Source organism: Alosa sapidissima, chromosome 5 (genome assembly GCF_018492685.1).
Source record: "Alosa sapidissima isolate fAloSap1 chromosome 5, fAloSap1.pri, whole genome shotgun sequence".
NCBI lineage: Eukaryota > Metazoa > Chordata > Actinopteri > Clupeiformes > Clupeidae > Alosa > Alosa sapidissima.
The window spans coordinates 33,830,447-33,848,929 of NC_055961.1; the positions used below are offsets into that span (position 1 = coordinate 33,830,447).

General features: G+C 46.0%; 1 protein-coding gene across 7 annotated transcripts in view; it reads left to right on the forward strand.

Moving 5' to 3' along the window:
• Positions 1–17,155, forward strand: part of mink1 (misshapen-like kinase 1) — a 31,877-nt gene extending 14,722 nt beyond the window's left edge. For 3 of the 7 annotated variants that reach the window (XM_042092481.1, XM_042092483.1, XM_042092482.1), the window contains 22 exons: positions 23–233; positions 2,555–2,662; positions 3,495–3,581; positions 4,153–4,344; positions 4,617–4,787; positions 5,614–5,880; positions 6,664–6,743; positions 6,997–7,100; positions 7,256–7,350; positions 7,979–8,002; positions 8,473–8,624; positions 9,317–9,437; positions 9,638–9,748; positions 10,676–10,784; positions 10,978–11,133; positions 11,269–11,412; positions 12,000–12,134; positions 12,742–12,842; positions 13,189–13,338; positions 14,513–14,672; positions 14,976–15,115; positions 15,590–17,155. In XM_042092481.1, the coding sequence (XP_041948415.1) occupies positions 23–233; positions 2,555–2,662; positions 3,495–3,581; positions 4,153–4,344; positions 4,617–4,787; positions 5,614–5,880; positions 6,664–6,743; positions 6,997–7,100; positions 7,256–7,350; positions 7,979–8,002; positions 8,473–8,624; positions 9,317–9,437; positions 9,638–9,748; positions 10,676–10,784; positions 10,978–11,133; positions 11,269–11,412; positions 12,000–12,134; positions 12,742–12,842; positions 13,189–13,338; positions 14,513–14,672; positions 14,976–15,115; positions 15,590–15,673 (2,902 nt within the window). In that variant the 3' untranslated portion in view covers positions 15,674–17,155. The remainder of the gene's footprint in view (positions 1–22; positions 234–2,554; positions 2,663–3,494; positions 3,582–4,152; positions 4,345–4,616; positions 4,788–5,613; positions 5,881–6,663; positions 6,744–6,996; positions 7,101–7,255; positions 7,351–7,978; positions 8,003–8,472; positions 8,625–9,316; positions 9,438–9,637; positions 9,749–10,675; positions 10,785–10,977; positions 11,134–11,268; positions 11,413–11,999; positions 12,135–12,741; positions 12,843–13,188; positions 13,339–14,512; positions 14,673–14,975; positions 15,116–15,589) is intronic. The other 4 variants (XM_042092485.1, XM_042092484.1, XM_042092487.1 and 1 more) reach the window with 4 other exon arrangements.
• Positions 17,156–18,483: the final 1,328 nt, after the last annotated feature.

Here is an 18,483-nt window from a genome sequence, read left to right on the forward strand (position 1 = left end):
GCGGTGCGTGTGCTTCTCTCAGCTCCATCCTGAACGTCCCGGGCGAGTCGACGTTGCGGCGGGACTTCCTGCGTCTGCAGCAGGAGAACAAGGAGCGCTCGGAGGCCCTGAAGCGGCAGCAGGCCCAGCTGGCCGCGCAGCGCCGCGACCCCGAGGAGCACAAGCGCCAGCTGCTGCACGACCGCCAGAAACGCATCGAGGAGCAGAAGGAGCAGAGACGCCGCCTGGAGGAGGTAGGGTGCCCCTCTAACACTGCCATCTCCGCTGTTGCTGCCATGGAAACCATCCCAACAACATCAGCAACAGTAGCAGTGGTAGCCAAGCAGTGTTAGTCCCATGGACACTGTTGGCCTCAATAGGGTGACCTTATTCATCATGTCCACCTCTGTGCCAGTCACTGACTAGTCACGTAGCTCTTCATATCAATTCAAAATCATTTCTCATAGTTATTTTAATGTTTATGTTTGTGGTTCTTAGCAGATGTTTCTGTCCAAAAAGACTTACAATGACCTCAATGTACTGGTCATTACATATTAGATCAAACAGCCTGACAACATTGTATCAGATTTTTACTCATTTTCAAGCAGTCCCCTATGACTATTATGCCAAAACTTCAGCCAGATATCTTATTTAATTGCTGAGATATGCCTTTTTAATTATGGATAGACACAATGGCATTATTATGTGTACCACTTTTTAAAATATTCCTCTCCTCTCAACAAAACCAAGTTTTTTGCTGGACATTTGCACACTGGGATGATATCATGCATAGTTCTCTAATATCACATTGGAATTACTGTCCTATCCACCATTGACCTTCTTTTGATTGAAACAATCGACAATTAGAAAAATGCATAAATATGCTAAAATGCAATTTTTGTGTTGAATTGATCTGGAACAACTCTCAAGCAAGATACAAACGAGATGCATATTTTTATTTTCCACACTTGCTATAAACAGCACCTACAAATATACACTGTAAAAAGCCACAAGCATGGTTATCCTAAATAAGTGGCGAACCTAAACAACCACTTGACATGACTACTTGTGATGGATATAAATGACTGACACTACCCTTGTGCAGTCGCTTTCCGCCCACCGTGTTTAAAAATACCTGCCGCTGTCGCATATCTATATACTCCCATGCTGGAGAGTGCTGTTGTGTAGGTACTTTGCTTGCTTGCGTGGCCCTATGCATCTTTCTGCATTGATTTCTGTACGCTTTTGATTGCGTAGTATTCCACTTAATAAGAGCTCCGATGTAAGTAAACAAGGCGAGGAAGAGTCTTGAGGTTGATGACGCAGGTAAAAGAAAAGTCAGACTACAGTCAGCTGCGGACTTCAGAGCACTTTGGTCCCCGCCACTGCTGCAGCCAGTAAACAGAGGCTTGACAGCAGAGCTCCTCACCATGAGCTGTGCTTTCTGTTCAAATGAAGTTTGCCAGTGTTGTGTTGCTGCGTTTTAAGATGAAAGGCTTTCTTGACAAATCAGCCATTCTTTCAGTCTGTTGCTGTCAATATATGGTGCGCCCAGATAATAATTGATTGTGTATGTCATTAAAGAAGAAGAGGAGGGTAGGGTTGAGTGGAGGAGAGGGAGATGGAGAGAGCATTTGTCTGTTCCCTGGGAGATGGTCGGCCATTAATTGGCGACAACAAAAGCGGATTCACACGTCCGTAATGTAATAAGCATCATTAGCTAGTTATATTTATCTCTGGCTATTGTGCGACACAGAGGAGCGAGAAAAAAAAAAAGCCTTTCAAAGGATAGTTGTCCTAATGTGTGTGTGTGTGTGTGAGGCGGGATGGGGGGGGCTCTGTTTGGTGCCGTGTTTTCAAAGGCGGTGCTCATACTTGTTCACCCGGCACTAAAGGAATGGATCATGTTGGGAAAGGGGTTGGAACCACACAAGAATATGGTCAAACGCACCATTGACACCCTCACAGGCAGCAAGCAGGGCTTGGCATGCTGGAGTCCTCTCTGAGCAATATGGATTTAATCTACTGGATGGGCCCTGGATCCACAGGGGAAACAGTGGAACATTTGCGCAACTGTTCAGGCTCAAGGCGAGAGCGGGGATGTAGGACTGTTTGAATGGTGGAACGGCATGCAGAGCTGAATAATTCAAATACAAATCTTATTAATGTTTGTGTGAATTGCTAAAAGAGGGGGACAGGAAAAAATAGCAGTGTTGCAGTCCAGTGACTCACAATTTCCATCAAATGTCTGTCCTCTTTCCTCTCTCTCTCTCTCTCCTCTTTCCTCTCTCTCGCTCTCTCCTCTTTCCTCTCCTCTTTCCTCTCTCCCTCTCTCTCCCTCTCTATGCCTCTTCTCCACTCTTGAGAATGCAAGATGGTTTTAGCAGCAGCAGGGCATGTACTGTATTTGTTCAGCCAAGAAGGTACAAGTGACTCACATCCTGGTGTTTTCTCTCTCTCTCTCTGCCCCTTCTTTCCTCTCCTCTCCACCTAACACACTCCCTGTCTGTCTCATTCTCTCTCTTTCTCTCTCTCTCTTTGCCTCTCTCGTGTGCATGCACGCGCTCTCTCTTAGCAACAGAGAAAAGAGCGAGAGATGGTGCGACAGCAGGAGAAGGGCCCCCACCGCCGGCTGGATGACATGCGGAGGGAGGAGGACCGGAGGATGGCCGAGCGAGAGCAGGTAACCAATCAGCTTTGCCGCTGCGTAGCAGCCATCCAATCGGGGCGCGCCAGAGGCGTGGCCTTCCGCACAGCCTCTTCGAGCTCCACGGTGAAATCTCTCTGGCCCTGGAATGTCTGACGGGGGTTGCTATGGAAGCAGGTTTTCACGATGCAGCAGTGAATGCGCGCGTGAGTGTAAGTGTGTGTTTGTGAGCGAGGTAGCTAGTGTGCCAGTGTTGTTTGCAGAGCTCTGTGGGTGAGCCAGAGTGGGTGAGCCCCACTGCTCTCCCATTCCTGGGATTCGGAGTGACAGAAACATTCCACACTAATCAGTATGAATTACAGGAAAGCTCCTTAGACTGAGCAAAGGAAAGCTCCTCTCCCACAGCACCTGCTTCCCAGGCAGGGCAGGGACATTCAACACCACCCCCCCCCCCCCCCCCCCCCCCCCCCCGCCCGCCAGCCATTAACTTTCTCCATCCAGCCCAGGCGCCGTGTCAGCAGTTCAGTGGTGGAGAAACTATACAAACATCGCAGGAATTTAAGAAATGTGTTGGCCCGTTATCAAGTGCAGCAGCACAAGAGAATAATGGCAGTGTCAGTGTTGCTAAGAGACTTTGCATTAAGTCATTCCACACTATCTGGCTCGCTCAACCAACCAGGAGACGGGGGAATTGAAGTACCAGCATACCCCCCTCTCAGTGTAGCCTGTTTAACCTGGCAATGTTCCTATTTCTCCTGCACTCTCCTTCTCTCTCTTTCTCTCTGTCTTCCTGTCTTTTTTTCTTCTTCCCTCATGCTACTTTCCACTGTATTTCTTTCTCTCTCTCTGCCTCTCTCTCTCTCTTCAGGAGTTCATAAGGCATAAGTTAGAGGAGGAACAGCGACAGTTAGAAATACTCCAGCAGCAGTTGCTTCAGGAGCAGGCCTTGCTCATGGTAAACTCCTCTGTGTTTCCTACTTCCTGCTCTCTGCATCTCATTTTTCCCCCTCTTCCCTGTTTTTCCCCCACTTCCCTGTCCTTCCTCTGGCTTCAGGAAGTTTAAGTGTAGTGGCAGATATGATAAACTCATATGCTGTCTTTACCTCAACGTGATAAACAGAACAGGGCTTCTGTTTTTTCTTTATTGAGGTGTTCTGTTACGGAACACTTGAGAACATTGTCACGTTGTCACGCTAGAGGCAAGCGCCTGCATGTCCCTTTCTGTGTGTCTGTGTTTTTATTATGTGAAACGTTAGATGCATGTGTGTGCCTATGCATACAATCCCAAAAAAGATCAAACAAAAATACCTCAGAAACATACTCCCATAAACACCAGTCTTCACATGCCCCCATGACCCGACCCGTTTGCCCTCAGCATGCAAACCCTCCCCTGAACCCCTACACACAATCTCGTCATGTGCAGACAGAGATCCCCATATTTCCCTGATCACGTTGACCTGCGCAGACGCACATTCTCCTCTGACCTCTGACCCCCCCCCCCCCCCCGGTTTGCGCTGCGTCCGCAGGAGTACAAGCGTAAGCAGCTGGAGGAGCAGCGCCAGTCGGAGCGTCTGCAGAGGCAGCTGCAGCAGGAGCACGCCTACCTGGTGTCCCTGCAGCAGCAGCAACAGCAGCAGCAGCAGCAGGACAAGAAGCCCCAGCTCTACCACTACAGCAAGAACCTGGAGGCCAACAACAAGCCGGCGTGGGCCCGCGAAGTGAGTGGGAGAGCGCGGGGCCGCCTACGTGCCAACACGCACAACAGCGGGGGAGGGGAGAGGGAGCCAAAGGGAGAGAGTACAGTGTGTGCTGGATCTGTTTTGGCACTGTTCCTTTTTTCAGTCAACTACTTATGTGCTTTTCTTTTATTTCTTATAATAAATTCTTGTGGTGTTTCTGTATATGTCCCCCACTGTCTTATGTTTTTAATCCCCACCACCACCCCCCTTTATGTTTTTAATCCCCACCCGTCCTGTCTCCTGGTTCACAGGTGGAGGAGCGGAGCAAGCTGAACAGAACGGGCTCGCCTAAACTCTGCACCACCGTGTCCGACACCAACATCCAGTCACGCTCTGACTCCATCAACCAATCAGGGGCTGCACAGGCTGCCCAGACCCCGCCCATGCAGCGTCCGGTCGAACCGCAGGGTGGACAGGGCAAGGTTTGTGTATTTTTTTTCTTCTTCTCCCCACTCTCTCTTTTTTTCCCGCTGATGCTGACCATATGGAGGACAATATGTGTTTGGAAAGATGGGTTGGGACTGTCAGAGACCAGGTTGTCTTTAAATATGGTGAGATGAGCGACAAATAAATGAACCGTAAAACTACGAATCATTGCACAGTATTTACAGTTCACTTGCCATTTCCATGCACATAAAGCTGATTATGTAATAGTTAATATGCTACCAAGTGGAAGTGCCTCGTTAGACTTGGCTTCTTGCTATTTCTTTTACTAACATTCCTGCCTTAGATGCCTAGATCTAAATCTGTCTCTAAAGTGCTTCTCCTCTCCTCCCCTCTCTCCTCTTCTCTTCTCTTCCTTGGTGTTTTCTGTCTCTGCCCTTTTCCTCCTGCATGTTTCGACTTCCTCTGCTGTGTGGGGAAATGCTATCCTCTTCTGCTTGCGACACACGGATCCTCTGCTGGTGGCCTTGACTCTGACTCCCATCCTGTGCTCGAACCTCCACAAATCAAATCAAATCAAAAACTGGAACGCAAACTATACGATCAACGATCAATCGATACAAACCCTCAACATCAACACATCTTTGGTACTTTTGGTGATTTTTCCCCACCAAAACCTTTCCCTATTCCCTCCAATCAAAATCGATAACATCCTCTCCTCCGAAATTTGCTTAACTCTCCCTTCCCCGTAAATCACTTGGTGACCCCACCTCAACCCTCGCCCTTCTCACCTTGGTGATTGCTCCACCCCACTCCAACCAACCCCACCCTCTCCGCCGCCACCCCCACCTTTCCCACCAGCAGTTCCAGATGGCCCACCTGGTGCCACTGAAGCCGTACGCGGCGCCCGTGCCCCGCTCGCAGTCCCTGTGCGACCAGCCCACTAAGACCATGTCCGCCTTCCCCACGCAGGAGCCCTCCCCCACCCCCACCCCCCGCCCGCTCCACCCCCGCGAGCTCGTGCGCCAGAACTCCGACCCCACCTCCGAGAGCCAAGCCCCGCAGCCGCGGCCAATGAGGGACGACCGCGGGCCCTGGATCCGCCTCCCCGAGATCGAGCAGCCACCGAAAGTGAGAGCCAAAACTGGAAGCTGATGATGATGATGATGATGATGATGATGAGGGTGGTGGTGGGGCTAAAATAAGAAGCAGTTTCTCCACTTGTGAGAATGAAACACCTTCCCATCCCAAAATACAAAACATGCACTTAACATGCTCAAAACATAGCTATACATTTGGCCATGTTAAAGTAAATTTACAGATTAGTAGTTAACAGACCCCTCTGAGGGCAGTTAGTTCTGTTTTTGGCCATGGTCATCTGAATATTCATAAGCATCAGCCAGACAGTCCTCCTAATTACTAACTAATGACTAACACACATTTACTTACTGTCATTGCTGCTGCATTCTTGCAAATGAATTAGAGAGCAAGCAAGTACATTGACACAGAATTTGATTTCGAAGCAAACAGGTGGTACTATAAAGCGCTTAAATTAATCTAATGAAACAAATAGGGGGGATTTTGAAGACGTTCATATATACTGTATACACATGTTGGGTTGGTGTGCTGTAAAACAAGCTATCAACAACAGACTCTGCAAGAACCCCTTGCAAAACAAGAAGTAAGTACTGGGACTCAAAAACACAGACAGACTTCACAGACAGACAGTCTTCACCATTTGCCTCTGGTCATTGAAGAGAATCTAAGATTTAAGACCGTGTATGTTCCACACACTAAGACCATCTGTTTGGTCCTCCTCTCTCTCTCTCTCTCTCTCTCTCTCTCTCTCTCTCTCTCTCTCTCTCTCTCTCTCTCTCTCTGTCCTCCTGGTATTCCTTCCTCCATCCATCTCAGATTCCCCAGCGGACTACCTCCATCGCCACGGCGCTGAACACCAACCTCTCCTCTGGGATCAGACATCCAGTCCGCGCCAGGTGAGCCACAATTAAAGACAGACACAACCACACACACACACACACACACACACACACACACACACACACACACACACACACACAGACATAGACATAATTATAACTTATGTCAGATAGGTCATCTGAGCTTATAGTTTATGAGATTGATATTTATTGTGTGTGTCTTGTGTAATGGCTGAGGTAATTGCTTGTCCAGATTATTGATTGTTGCTGTGATGCCGTGCTGAGCTAATTGGGCTTTCTGTTTGGGCAGTAATCCCGATCTGAGCCGCAATGACCGCTGGGAGAGGGGGGACAGCATGAGCGTGGTGTCCAACCTGCCGCAGACAGGCTCCCTGGAGCGACACCACATCCTGGGTCAGTGTGTGTGTGTGTGTGTGTGCGTGCGTGCGTGCGTACATATGTGTCCAGACTAGGCAGTTGGGCAGCTGTGGTATGTGTGTGTGTGTATACTGTGTGTGCGTGTGTGTTAATGAGATTTGTTTCCCTCCCCCCTCCATCATCTCCTCCAGGCTCCTCTAAAATGGATTCGTCTCCCATCCTGCACCACGACGGGCGGCACAAGCCAGGGGAGTCACGCACCTCCTCGCGACCCAGTCGCCCAGCGGTAGGTCTGCACGCCTCTCTCCGCCCGCACAGTCCCCTGCCACGCCACGCAACGCCACCCGCCCACTCTCCTCTCAGGGTTTAAATAGCACACATTTGGTTGTTCAATATACTGATTCAGTTCGACCATTCTTTTATATTTTTTTAAATATATTGGCTATATATTCTTGCTTTTATTTTTAAGCAAAGATGAATATAGGCCTCAAAAGTGTTTTACAGTATATTACAAGGTGTTTGCTGATACTGTCATTTTAAACAGTAAAGTTCCCTCTACTGTAGCCTATGGATGCCACTCTTGCTTTTATGATGTCCTCAGACACTCGTATGTTTCCAGTGAATACTGTTCACTGTAGTCTCCACATACCAGTTGCCTGTAAAACTTTTCATCCTTTTCAGACACTCTATCCCACCATCTTTCCTGAGCAATGAATAGACACTATGCACTAACCTCCTTTCTCTTTCCCTCCTTCTCCCTCTTTCTTTTTTCTTTTTGGGAATCCTGTCGCTTGCACACCTCCCTCTGTGTCCTGACCTTCACCCTCACTGACACCCCATCCCCCACCCCCAACTCCTCTTGATAACCCCTTTTTTACCCCCTCTCTACCAAACTGTCCATCTATGATGCCCAGAGTTATAAGCGAGCTATAGGAGAGGTCAGTAACCGATGGCTGGTGTATGTGTGTGTCTAACCGCCAGAGCGCGCACGTGTGTGCGTGTGTGTGTGTGTGTATGAGTATGACTGCATCTGCATGTCAGGTGCAGGTGTGTATGTGTAAGAGCTTGATGTGTGTGTGTGTGTGTGTGTGTGTGTATGACTGCGTCTGCATCTGCATGCCAGGTGCTTTGGTGTTAAAGCTGGCTTGTGGATCATCACGTCCGTACAGTGACCCCCAAATGACCAATGCAATGCTAATCAGATTATACTGTTTAAATCCCCTGCCTTGATGTAGACTGCATGTCCCTCAGAACGTGTCCAATGTCTGCTTGTCTATCATGTCATTTTGTGAGCTTTAAAAATTTTTTGTAATATCTTACAAATCCATACACTGCTCTTACTGGGTTTGTATTTTGTCTGTGTCTGTGTGTGTGTGTGTGTGTGCGTGTGTTCCTTGGTGTGTATCAGGACCACGGGCTCTACTCTAAGGAGCGGGCTGAAGAGCAGCCCAGACCCCCGGCGAAGGCCAACGACTACTCCTCTTCCTCGGAGAGTAGCGAGAGCAGTGAGGAGAGCGAGAGCGGAGAAGGACCGGAGGAGGAGGAGAGCCCAACTGACCGGTGAGAGAGAGAGAGAGAGAGGGGGGGGGGGGGGGGGTAGAGAGAGAGAGAGAGAAATAAAGAGAGGAAGAGGCTGAAACCTAGGGAGTGTTTCGGTAGCTAGAGACAAAGAATTCTACCCTGTGAGGAGCCATTCCCAGGTACCAGCACTCTGAGATTAAGTTTAAGCTTAAGATTAAGCACTTGAGAGAAGGAAAGTATACAAGATGAAGCTGCAGGATGTTGTTGTATGAGGGTAGAGATTAAGTGCACTTGAGAGAAGGAAAGTATACAAGATGAAGCTGCAGGATGTTGTTGTATGAGGGTTGAGATTAAGTGCACTTGAGAGAAGGAAAGTATACAAGATGAAGCTGCAGGATGTTGTTGTATGAGGGTTGAGATTAAGTGCACTTGAGAGAAGGAAAGTATACAAGATGACGCTGCAGGATGTTGTTGTATGAGGGTTGAGATTAAGTGCACTTGAGAGAAGGAAAGTATACAAGATGAAGCTGCAGGATGTTGTTGTATAAGGGTAGAGATGAGTTCAAGGTTGTCAAATTGTCTCAGATAGAAGAAAGAACTAGAGCACAGTAGTGGATATCCATCCATCCACCCACACGCACACGCACACATATGTACATATATGTTGTACATACTATATACATGGATAACCCCCCATCCCATTCATCCTGGTGTGCTGTGTGTTTGTGCAGTCCGCGGGATGCAGACACCGACTCTGTGAACACCATGGTGGTCCATGAGGAAGAGGAAGGAGAGGTGAGAGAGGAGGAGCGAGCTGGAGGGTACGGGGACCAGACAATGCTGGTGCAACGAGTAAGTGTGTGTGTGTGTGTGTGTGTGTGTGCGTGCGTGCGTGCGTGCGGCACAGTGTCTTTATCAGCCTGGGTCAGAGTAAGACAACTTGGAATGATATTTGGTCTTGGTCAGCAGTCAGCACTTTGGTTCTGGTTCTGCTGGACCCAGCAAGTGGCATGAGCACATGCTGACCACATGTTTGTCCTGCTCTCCGTCAGACTCCAGAGAAGCGTAGCCATAATGGTTACACCAACCTGCCTGACGTGGTCCAGCCCTCCCACTCCCCCACTGACTCCACCTCCTCGCCAGGGAAAGACTCTGCCTATGATGTGAGTCCTCCTGATTCTCCAACAGCCTAGCTGAGCTAGCTTTATCAGCTGGTCTGTTAGTCCAATCTGCTTCTATACCAGCCAAGCTGAGCTAGTTTTATCAGCTGGTCTGTTAGTCCATTCTGCTTCTATACCAGCCAAGCTGAGCTAGCTTTTTCGGCTGGTCTGTTAGTCCATCCTGATTTTCCACCAGCCTAGCTAAACTAGCTTTATCAGCTGGTCTGTTAGAGTATTCTGCTTCTCCACTAGCCTAGCTGCGGTAGCTTTATCATCTGGTCTGTTAGTCCATCCTGCTTCTCCACCAGCCTAGCTGAGGTAGCTTTATCAGCTGGTCTGTTAGTCCATGCAGCTTCTCTACTAGCCTAGCTGAGCTAGCTTTATTAGCTGGTCTAGTCCATGCTACTTCTCCACCAGCCTATCTGAGCTAAATTTACCAGTTGGCCTGTTATAGTCCATCCTGCTTCTCCATTAGCCTAGCCGAGCTAACTTTATCAGCTGGTCTGTTGGAGTATCCTGCTTCTCTACTAGCCTAGCTGAGCTAGCTTTATTAGCTGGTCTAGTCCATGTTGCTTTTACACTAGCCTAGCCAAGCTAGCTTTATCAGCTGGTCTGTTATAGTTCATGCTACTGTCAGTAGTCTGAGGAGGATCGTACATTTTGTTAAATGATTGCATTCATTTATTACTCTTCTAGTACATTATGTTGTAATTATGTGACATGGCAGTCAATTAAAGTTTAATAACCAGAATGAAGGTATACCAAGACCAAGCATTTTTACTGTGTTGTCTCTGTGTTTAGTGCTATAGTCATATAGTACTGTGTAAGTAATCTACTACTCACAAACCAGTGCATTCCTCCATGACAGGCAGATTAATACCTATAATAACAAATTAGTTTTACAACTCTGTCTGCATTCTTTTGTTTTAGTATCAGTCACGTGGTCTGGTCAAGGCATCTGGCAAGTCCTCCTTCACTACTTTTGTGGATCTGGGAATGTACCATCCACAAGGTGGGACAGGGGAGTCCATTCCAGGAAGTGAGTACAGCACACTTGTGCAGATGCTGCATAAAATAAAGGGCTCTTATTGCATATTTGTGGTTTTGAGGTTTGTATCTCACCGTTTGAAATCCCTCTGCCTTTCCTGATGATTAGAGACAGGCAAACAGACAAAACATTGTTTGTTATTTTGTGTTTGTAAATTATGACCATTCCTTCCCTGTGCTCTCAGCTTTGGGGCCGCGGTTTGAGCAGCTGAAGGCTGAAGTGCGCAAGGGCTCCATGGTGAACGTGAACCCCACCAATACTCGCCCCCACAGCGATACGCCCGAGATCCGCAAATACAAGAAGCGTTTCAACTCTGAGATTCTGTGCGCTGCTCTGTGGGGTGAGTCTGCACCACTCGATGTGTCTGCGTGCGTGCATGCTCACTGTATGATTGGTCATTTAATGTTACTTAATGTCATACTGTATATTGTATATAACTGGCTCCGTGTGTGTGTGTGTTTTGGGTGTGCTATAGGTGTGAACCTACTGGTCGGTACAGAGAATGGACTGAAACTGTTGGACCGTAGCGGTCAGGGGAAAGTCTACCCCCTCATCAACTCGCGCAGATTCCAGCAGATGGACGTCCTAGAGGGACTCAACCTGCTCATCACTATATCAGGTCGACTTCTGTGTGACACATACATACACACACACACACACACACACACACACACACACACACACACACACACACACACACAGTCAATCTTGCATGTGCTCTTAACTGTGCCATGTGCTAACCAACAGGATGGACAATTTGCAAGTGTATGTTATTTTCGAGTTACACAGTTCTACTAACTCAGCATAATTGCTCACACAAGTTTCTGCTGGCAAACTGTGCACCTATTCTGTCACTCACTATACATAGTCTCTCATACTGACATTTATGGAATGCAGTTCCTGAAGTTAAGAAAATGACATCATCATACTTGCATGTGGACTTTTAACTGTTAATGTCTTTGTCCCCTTATTTTGGCATGTGCCAAATCATTTATTTTGCTTGATTTTATAGAACATTTAAGAATGATTATGGTGCTACTGTGAAAAAGCTATGGTCTTGGTTGTTAAAGCCTTGGTATCAAGATAGTCACAAGATCATCCAATCACGATCAGGAACCAACACTAGCATGTAGGCACAGGTAGTGCTATTTCCTCTCCAAGCTCAGTACAAGAGATTAACATGCCGACCTCTCTCTCCCCTGACAGGGAAGAAGAATAAAGTGCGTGTGTACTACCTGGCCTGGCTCCGCAATAAGATTCTGCACAACGACCCCGAGGTGGAGAAGAAACAGGGCTGGACCACTGTTGGGGAGATGGAGGGCTGTGTGCACTACAAAGTGGGTGAGTGAGGCCAGCGGCGCCATTAACCAACAGAGAGGAAATGAAGAAGAGGTGTGGTGTGGTGTCACATTGGTGGCGCATATGCCACATAAAGGCTGGCGTGCAATCACCCAGGTCGGTGGGTGCTACACATTGGTGGCGGTTAGTGAAGTCCCCCTTCACTGTTAAGTACTTTGGGTGCCTTGATAAAGTGCTAAGCGTTGTTGTTGTTGTTGTCTGCCATCCCCTTAAGAGTTACTATACACCATTATATGCACCTTCATACAAACACTCTGATCAATAGTTGTATTCTGCTGAATTACTTTCTGCTTGCCTTTTAGTTTTAGAAACAAATTGATAATGTCTGTAAATGAAATCAGAGAAAAGTACAAGTATAACATTGCAGTATATGGTGTAGAATGATTGAATTTCTACAAAGGTTAAATAATACGTGCAAAGAATTTTATTCTTGTCCCTCAACTACTCAAATGACTGCTGTTGAATATTATCTTACCAACTTGTTTGATGTTGTTTACTTCGATATGGCCTTTGCTGCCATTAAAGCTGGAGGCAGTATAGGAATGTGAGCGATAAGCTCTGACACGTGCACATGTGCTTCTGTCCACAGTGAAATACGAGAGAATCAAATTTCTGGTCATCGCTTTGAAGAATGCAGTGGAGGTGTACGCCTGGGCTCCCAAGCCTTATCACAAATTCATGGCTTTCAAGGTTGGGATGGGTTTCACCTGAGCTCCCTCTGCCCATATTCCCTTTGCTAGTCTCAGTCTGCAGTAGGCTCTGTCTGCTGTACATTACATCAGACTTTGTTTTTCCAACTTGTTTCCTCATTTGATTTTTTTAGTGGCAAGTTTCAAAAAAGATGGTTTACTGAACACAAGTCTTATTTCTTATTTCCTCCTTTTTTACTTTGCTTTGATCTGTCTTGCTTTGTCTCCCTCTATTCCTAAATATATCTTCTCTCTTTCTCTCTCTCTCTCTCTCTCTCTCTCTCCCTTCCCCCCAACCTACTTACCATTCTCTCTCCCCCTTTCACTTTTCTGACACCCCCCTGCAGTCTTTCAGTGACCTGCCCCATAGGCCCTGTTTGGTGGATCTGACGGTGGAGGAGGGCCAGAGGCTTAAGGTCATCTACGGGTCCAGCGCTGGCTTCCATGCCATCGATGTGGACTCTGGAAACAACTACGACATCTACATCCCTGTGCATGTAAGCCCTTATTCACAGTAGCTCAAAACACTGAACAATGATATAAACATGTTGGAAAATGGTGGTTGCCTTCTCAGAGGTTTGCTCTGTGTGACTGATTTACTGTGCTGAAATATCAGGAATCATAACTTAAGCAGACTTAATGAGCTACATCCGATCAACACATAGAAAGTAGTTGCATTAGAGACAAATAAAAACAAACAAAGCAAATTTCAGCAAACTTGAGATGGCAATCCAACATAGAAGAACATGTGTGTTGGTAAAGAAAAAAATGTTAAGATGGAGAATTTGCCAGAAAATAATCTTCTTCAAATGAAGACCATGGCAAAAACGTAAAGGAGCGAAAAGTAAACTAGCTTTGTGTCACCACTACCGGTACTTCATTTAAAGGCCAGTCAGTTCTTATTCAGTTCAGTGTACTCTGACATTTGGAAATGTTATCATGTCCTGACAGGATTTGTCCTTATCAAATTCCTTCACTCAGCCAGTGATCTCCCTCTCGACATACTGAAAGTAGGCAGGAATAAGCAACATGTCAGGTGCACACAGCCAGTTTCTGGATTAAATGCCTTCCTTACCTCCCTCTGGGAGGCTATATTTTTGGTGTGGTTTGTCTGACTGCATGTAAGCAAGATTATGCAAAAACGGTTTGGAATGGGCCAGGAAAGAACATTTTAAATTGTTACATTTTTGGAGCGGATATGAGTCACTGGGCGGATCTGCTAATTTACTTTCACTTCCGCTAACCTTGTGCTGTACACCATATGTTATGTGAGTCATTCTATGTCAAATCTGATAGAATAATCCAGGAAATTTGTTGCCGCAACATCTCACATTTTGCTCAAAATTTGTCAACATAATGTTTAGATCCCCAAAATGTTTTTTTTTACAAAACCTGCAAAATATTTGTGTTAAATTCCAATATTTTCATATTTTTTTTCACCTTTTTTCACCTCTCTCAAAAATACTTCATCTTAGAGGCCACGTTTGGGCATTAATATCTTAAAAAAGTGGTATTAGTAGCCTGCCCAGACTTTGTAGGACGGAAGACAAACATGTTCACAGTTTGTACTGCATTGGTTTAATGGGATGATTGCATGTTTTCTTTTCAACTAAATGTGTAAACCCAATTGTATGATTCCACACCATCTGTCCCCTGTTGTGGCTCCCTCAGATTCAGAGTCAGGTGACTCCCCACGCCATCGTGTTCCTGCCAAGCTCTGACGGCATGGAGATGCTGCTCTGCTACGAGGATGAGGGCGTCTACGTCAACACCTACGGCCGCATCATCAAGGATGTGGTGCTGCAGTGGGGAGAGATGCCCACCTCTGTGGGTAAGTCACTCACTCACTCACTCACACACTACCTCACTCACTCAGTCTCACACATACGCACTCACTTACTGTCACACACAATCACGGGATCAAAAGAGTATATATACTTACCACTCACACACATTCTCTCACTCAGAATCACTCACACACACTCTCTCACTCAGATGCTCACTCCTTCACTCACACACTTATTCCAACTCACTCACATACAGTACACGCACACAAATTATAAATACACACATACATTGTCAGCAAAGGAAGTCCAGATTAATTTGCGAGACTTGCTCCATCTTGTTCTCGTAGCGCACATCTGCTCCAACCAGATCATGGGTTGGGGCGAGAAGGCCATTGAGATCCGTGCCGTGGAGACGGGCCATCTTGACGGCGTCTTCATGCACAAGAGAGCCCAGAGGCTCAAGTTCCTGTGCGAGAGAAACGATAAGGTGAGTCAAAGTCAACTTTATTATCCCAAAGAGGGAAATTCAGATGGTCAAGGTGCAGAGATACACACATTGAAGAGTGAAGTACAGCTGCCACACACAGCTGTTTCCATCCCTAGGACCCATATACTGTACATTCACACTCCCATACAGCCAAATGAACCCTTCCACTTGCACACTTCCTTTTTTTAGTTCTTTAATTATATGATGTACTTTTTTCAACTACTTTTTTAACTATTACCATCTTATGCTTTACTATTACTCTTTGCCTTTGTTTATGCAAAGCACATTAAATGACCCCTGAGTATGAAATGTGCGATATAAATAGACTTAAATAGACATACCACATTGAAATTCATATGTTCATGTTCATATGCGTATGTTCATTCACATGCATTCAATATATCCACCATTACAATTACTGATGTCTGCTGGATATTTGAGTGACCCATATGTGCTCTTGTACACTCTTCCCAGGTGTTTTTCGCCTCGGTGCGCTCTGGGGGCAGCAGCCAGGTGTACTTCATGACTCTGAACAGGAACTGCATCATGAACTGGTGAACAGCAAGGAGCTCCCACTGCCATTCCACTCTGCTGTTTGTGCTTGTTGTCGTTGAGGTTATCTTCTACTCCCTACAACAAGCCCTCTTTTCATACGCCTGTACACACCACACAATGTTTAAACGATGTTGCTTGCATACAGCTCAGAACCGATGGGTGCAGCTGTGTTCTGCTCTATTACCGAGACACATGTGTACCCACTTAAATGCTGTTATCAGTATCCCCACAGATCTTATACAAATGTATTCTCACACACACACTCACACACACACACACCTAAAGCCACATGCATGCACCTTGGGCGCTGGTACGTGGGGTTGGAGCTCTATTCTGAAATCCTCACCATTGTGAGATTCCCTGGTGTTGCCTCTGGGTGTAATATAGTGGGTTGTTTTTTTTTTTTTTCTTTTCCTCTTCTGAGAGGCGCCCCCGTCTCGCGCATGGTGCACTCCAGAAGCTCACAGTAGACACGAATCCAGAACAGGCTCCAGACGTCCTCTGTACATAGCCCTGTATTAACACACCACATCAGTCCTCCAACAACATTCCTTCCTATCCTGATCAACAGAAATTATGATAAGCTGTACAGAAAAAAATGATTTTGAAATGTTAGAGAAATTTTGTTTTTGCGGGGGAGCCAAAAATCAACAAGCAGTCTGTCATTATCATTTAATCAGAGCTAGCATATTAGAGACTGGCAGGCCTGTCTACTGTATTAAGCTTCCTGTTGGGGTGACGCCTTTGCAGAGCTCTTTGCCTGAAATGTACTGCAACAGCACACTCTAGAGTTTAGGAGTGGCATTGCAACGCCTGTAATTTACCATTCATCACTTTGTAGTCTTGTAGAGCAGGTTTTCATGCAGGCAAAAAAAAATAATTCATAGTGGTTGACTTTTCATTTACAAAATAGGGGTTGTGTGTGGGGGGGGGGGCTTTTAACGCTGACAATTCTCTTCACCTGTTGGCCTCTAATTGAAAAACACTCTTGCAGTGGCGGTACCCGGGTAATCACAGTGGTACCTGGACCGGAATGACTTTTGAGTCAGACACTTTGTTGGGCCGGTAGTAAACACACACATTACGGGCAGTTGAACACATGCTAAACGCGGAGCGTCACTGTGCCCCCAGACTGCTGCTCGGCCTCTGCTTCTTGCTTCTCACCCTGCTGTGCGTTAAGAAACCTACGAAACTAAAAATCTATTTGTCCAAGTAACGGAAAACATGTACTCCTACATAGGAGGCAGTCGATCCAATTTCTTTTGAATGGCAGTCTTTTTTTTTCCCTCTCCATGTCCTAAGTTCCTCTATATCTAAGGCGATTTGATATTCTCCGTACTGTATCCGTACTTGATATTATTCCTGCTTTTATTCTCTACTGTTTTATTGCTGTTCTATTGCAATATGTGCCGTTCTAGTGCCGTTCTCGTTTGAAGTTCTTAGAGGGGACCTCTTCAGTTTTTACAGTGGGAGAAAGGCTTTTTTGGGAGGGTGGGTGGGTGGGTATTTCTCTGAAGATTTGAAATAGGATAGTGCGCCTTTTCAGAGATGTGTTCTCTGTATTGAGCTTGAAGGATGTGTGAAATACCCGTCAGATCGGTCATTCTACGGCCTATATTAATAACAGATATAACTCCAGAACCACTCTGTGGTTGACCCTTTCTATCTTGATGATATAATTATTTGCGGCTTGTAACAGAGATGTCAGGTTGTGTTTAGTGTTTGTGTGTGTGAGAGTGTGTTTTACCTACTGTATGTGTATGTTTGTGTGGTAGAGCAACTGGAAGGAGTTTAGCCACTGATGCAGCAGCTGTGTTGTGTGTTGTCATCCACAGGGTCACTGTCCCCCCCCCCAGACACACCCCCCCTCATGTTCCCCTCCATGTGTTCAGTGCCCTGTCTTTGTAAGCACACAGTGTGAGGGGTTAAGTGTGATTTTTGCTCATTCCAGAGCTATTCAACAAAATTATTAGGAAAAAAAGAATATGAATATGAATTGACATCACTACATGTAAAGATATGTATATACAGTGAAGCACTTGAATATCTTAACAGAAAGGAGATTATATTCAAATGCTATCAAGCACTTTGATCTCTCCCTTGATATGTAGGCATGTATGTACCATTTTGTTTCTGAGTCTAAAATTTTATAAAATTGCCCTGTATACCAGATGATCAATGCTAGTGTCTTTGTACAACTGAAGGACACATTACAATTTGCCAAATTGTTTTGCTCCAGCATTAACCTTAAATCTCAGTATCCCAATGTTTGGAATAATTGCATATCATTAAATGCTTATGACCATCACTATACTCAATGCTAGATAGCATTGAATAATGTGTATCCAAAACGTTACCCTGATTGATAGCCATTACTTTATTGTGTATAAATGGCTTTATATAGTCAAATATTGGACCAAGGGCAGAAAAAAACTCATTAGAAATACAATCAGTCCTTTGCTTATGAAGCCAAACTGCCATGTTTACCACAATTGCCGTGCCTTGGAATGGGATAGGTGGTCTGTAAATGTGTTCTTGTGTTTGTGTATAAATGGAATGAAAGGTGAGACTGACAGACAGAGGGAGGGATGGAGGGAGGGAGAGGTGTCTTTGAGTCAGTGCAGAAGCTGATCCTCTCCTCTGTGACGTAAGCCAAGGCACATCAGGGCTTACAGATAAACACCAAATCAAAATGGCAGCCCGCCCTCCTGGCTCATAAAGAAAGGTGTCTTGTGCCAACAAAGTGCACTTAATCTACCCGAAGCCAGAACAGACCTTTGATTTCCACCTTTAAACCGATTCAAAACATAAAG